The following is a 2,893-nucleotide window of genomic DNA, read 5'->3' as shown; positions in this document are numbered from 1 at the left end:
TACGCGATGGCCGCTCGTTTAACATTATTTTGTTTTAGGACATAAACAAATAGTTCGTGAAATATTACGCTTTGTATGGTAACTACACAGCACCGGGAAAGTATCGACATTGTTAGAACTGAGCTATTGTGCCCACTGGCAAAAACGGAGTTATCTTTTCAGTTTGATACTCAGTGTTTTTCCCCGTTCGTCCTAGGCCTAGGTTCACTTGAGCGGCGGGTTGGTAGTTTCGGATGAAACGGGCAATCGGTTTGAAAGAGGCAGGTTCGGTTAGGCGAGTGAATGACGATTAGCAAGCTAACTTAGGTCGATCTTTGCATCGTTGTACAGAAATAATATTTTGAATAACCACTTTTAAATTTATGAAACTTAACTAGCTAGTTGGGATTTGAATAGCTAGCTAGGTAACAAGCTAACTTGTTAAATGAAACTGAGTATGGTAGCAGCTAACGCTAGCTACACATGCTAATCTAGTTTAGATATAGCTAGTTAGTTAAGGTGATCCGAAGTATATAACTAACGTTACAATAAGCTACCGTAGTTATCTAAATCATAACTAGCGGGTTGAAAATAGTGGAATCCTATCAAAACACAGCTAGCTAGCGTGTGACGTTGTCATTGTTTTGACAGCAGCACCAGGCTGGAGCGAGTTTACAGTATGCCAGAGGTAGGTTACCAATGACAAGAACTGACGTTTGATGTTACATTGATGTGACCTGTTTTATCAAAGGTTTTCTAAAACATGTTTTATTTAACCAAATACGAGTATGTAGCTAGCGTCATGTATACTTGTGCCTGTTATGAGGATACAAAATTATGGAAACGTTAGTGCCAAAACACTTAATTCAGTTGCATTTCACTCTTACAGTTATAGCATGGATCCAGACAGTGAGCCGGATACACAACGAGCTCTCAGTTTGCAATGGAAGAGCTATAAGCTCGTCCAAGACCCAGCCATCCGGAGGGTTAACAACAAAATATACCGATATGATGGGGTGCATTTCAGTGTGCCGGTTGGTATTGTTTTTACATACTTTTTTTTTTTTTTTGGATTAGGCTTGTTGTACATGTCCTGAATTGTAACATGAGCCTTTGACTTTTACTTGTCATCTCTCCAGGACTCGGGGTTCCCCCCAGTGGGAGATTTGCGGGACCCTCGACCTCGTAGAATCTGGTCCAGGCACACAGAGATGGCCCTGCCAGTGCCCAAGTTCAAAGTTAGAACCCTAACTAACTTGCTGACTCATCATACACTCATACCAGCCTCACTCTCTAAAAGCTGCACTGTAGCATGCTATCTTTAATTTACCTTATTTTGTTCCCAAAGCTGGATGAGTTCTACGTGGGCCCCATTCCCCTCAAGGAGGTGACCTTCGCTCGCCTCAATGACAACATCAAGGAACCCTTCCTAAGATAGACGAGATGGGGAGTGAGAGTCGTGGTTAATATCTTTGTGCTCAACTATACTAAACACCTGTGGAACGTATGAACCTCTTTCTCCTTTTGTTTCTTGAGAGATACTCAACAGTCTCTCGCTGATAACAGTGAGACTGAGGAGCCACCACTATTGACCCGATAGGCGCTCAACCGCGCTAACACCGTTAAAGGAGAGCAGTGGCTGACACCTAGTCGTCACAAGTTCGTGCTACCATCTCTTCTACTCTGTTTCCTCTGGGTATACTTCCTGGCTCACTCAAAAGTGAGCGCAACAATACTGTTCTAGAACAGTAGCACTCTGCCGGGAAGGAGCGCGAGAGGGTGGGAGCCCCCATTTTGCGGTCAAGGCACCTCCGTCACGGAAGGGAGCCACTGAGAATAGGTGTCGCCGGTCGGGTGTGGCTCTAATGCTCTACTTGAGCCGTTACTCACCGCTACGCTCGGTAGTGGTCGGTATGTCGCGCGTGTGACCATTAGAGACCAGCGGACATGAATACTGAGGGCACATAGCGCGCCCACAGGCCAACACTACGCTGTAGAGAGAGCGCTGCGATATGGGGCACGTGAGCATGATATCAATAGTTGGGAGCAAAACACCCCACGGCGCAGTTCTGCTGTTCCACACAGACAGGGGACACCTACTGCAATGCTCCCCCACCTCCTGCACCCAGTACGAGCCAGCCTTCTTTGGCAGACCGGGACAGAGAGAGGGAGAGAGAGCGGGACAGGGACTCAGGAGGGCGGTACGGTGCCGGTGGGATTGGCTCTAGAAGGTCATCTTACCAGGAGGCCAACTCTTCCTCCAAGTATTCCCACCACTCGCATCACTCAGAGAGGGAGAGGGGCTACAGACGGGACAGCCTGGGCTCCAGAGAACACGGAGACGGAGACACCGTAACCACCACATCACACAATCACAGCAGGCAGTAGTAGTAGCAGCAGCAGCAGGCGACGGGAGCAGCCACGACCGAGACAGCAGGGAGAGGGACAGAGACAGCGCTACTATCAAACAGCTCCGACCCCAGATTCAACTCCAACTCCCACGCTCCCCTCCAACAGCCTGTCCCCGCCTCCATCTGCCTTACCCCTCCTACTCTTCCCTCCAAAGACCAACCCCCTCCCCACAACCCCTCTGTCTCCTCCCGCCTAGAGCCTCCTCAGTGTATCGTGCCCAGCCTATGTGGTGCTGGTTCTGGGGAGAGGGGGTCTGTGTCTGACAAGGACCCCCGATCCCACCACACCCCTCTGCCGCCCCTCCAGCCACCTCCCCTCCCCCCTGCCTCTGTGATAGCGGCGGCTGTAGCAGAGACGCTTAGCGCCCTTGACTTTGGCCAGGAGAGCCCAGTCAGAGAGGAGACGTGGACCAAGCCCAACGCCGCCACCACCCCACCTCCCCTCCTCAGCATCCCTCCACCCCTCCCTCTTCTCACCCCACTCCTCCATCGGCTTCCTCCTG

General features: G+C 50.2%; 1 protein-coding gene across 1 annotated transcript in view; it reads left to right on the top strand.

Annotated features, from left to right (window-relative positions):
- setd1a (SET domain containing 1A, histone lysine methyltransferase) overlaps positions 1-2,893 on the top strand; it is a 14,889-nt gene continuing 11,996 nt past the window's right edge. The window contains 8 exon segments of the mRNA XM_070449799.1: positions 1-667; positions 869-1,013; positions 1,119-1,217; positions 1,328-1,411; positions 2,065-2,322; positions 2,325-2,438; positions 2,440-2,827; positions 2,830-2,886. Of these exon segments, the coding sequence (XP_070305900.1) occupies positions 876-1,013; positions 1,119-1,217; positions 1,328-1,411; positions 2,065-2,322; positions 2,325-2,438; positions 2,440-2,827; positions 2,830-2,886 (1,138 nt within the window). The 5' untranslated portion in view covers positions 1-667; positions 869-875.

This window comes from Salvelinus sp. IW2-2015, linkage group LG20 (assembly GCF_002910315.2).
Source record: "Salvelinus sp. IW2-2015 linkage group LG20, ASM291031v2, whole genome shotgun sequence".
Classification (NCBI taxonomy): Eukaryota; Metazoa; Chordata; class Actinopteri; order Salmoniformes; family Salmonidae; genus Salvelinus; species Salvelinus sp. IW2-2015.
Note: the sequence above shows the minus strand (reverse complement) of the source record. Positions and strands in the feature narration are given on the sequence as shown.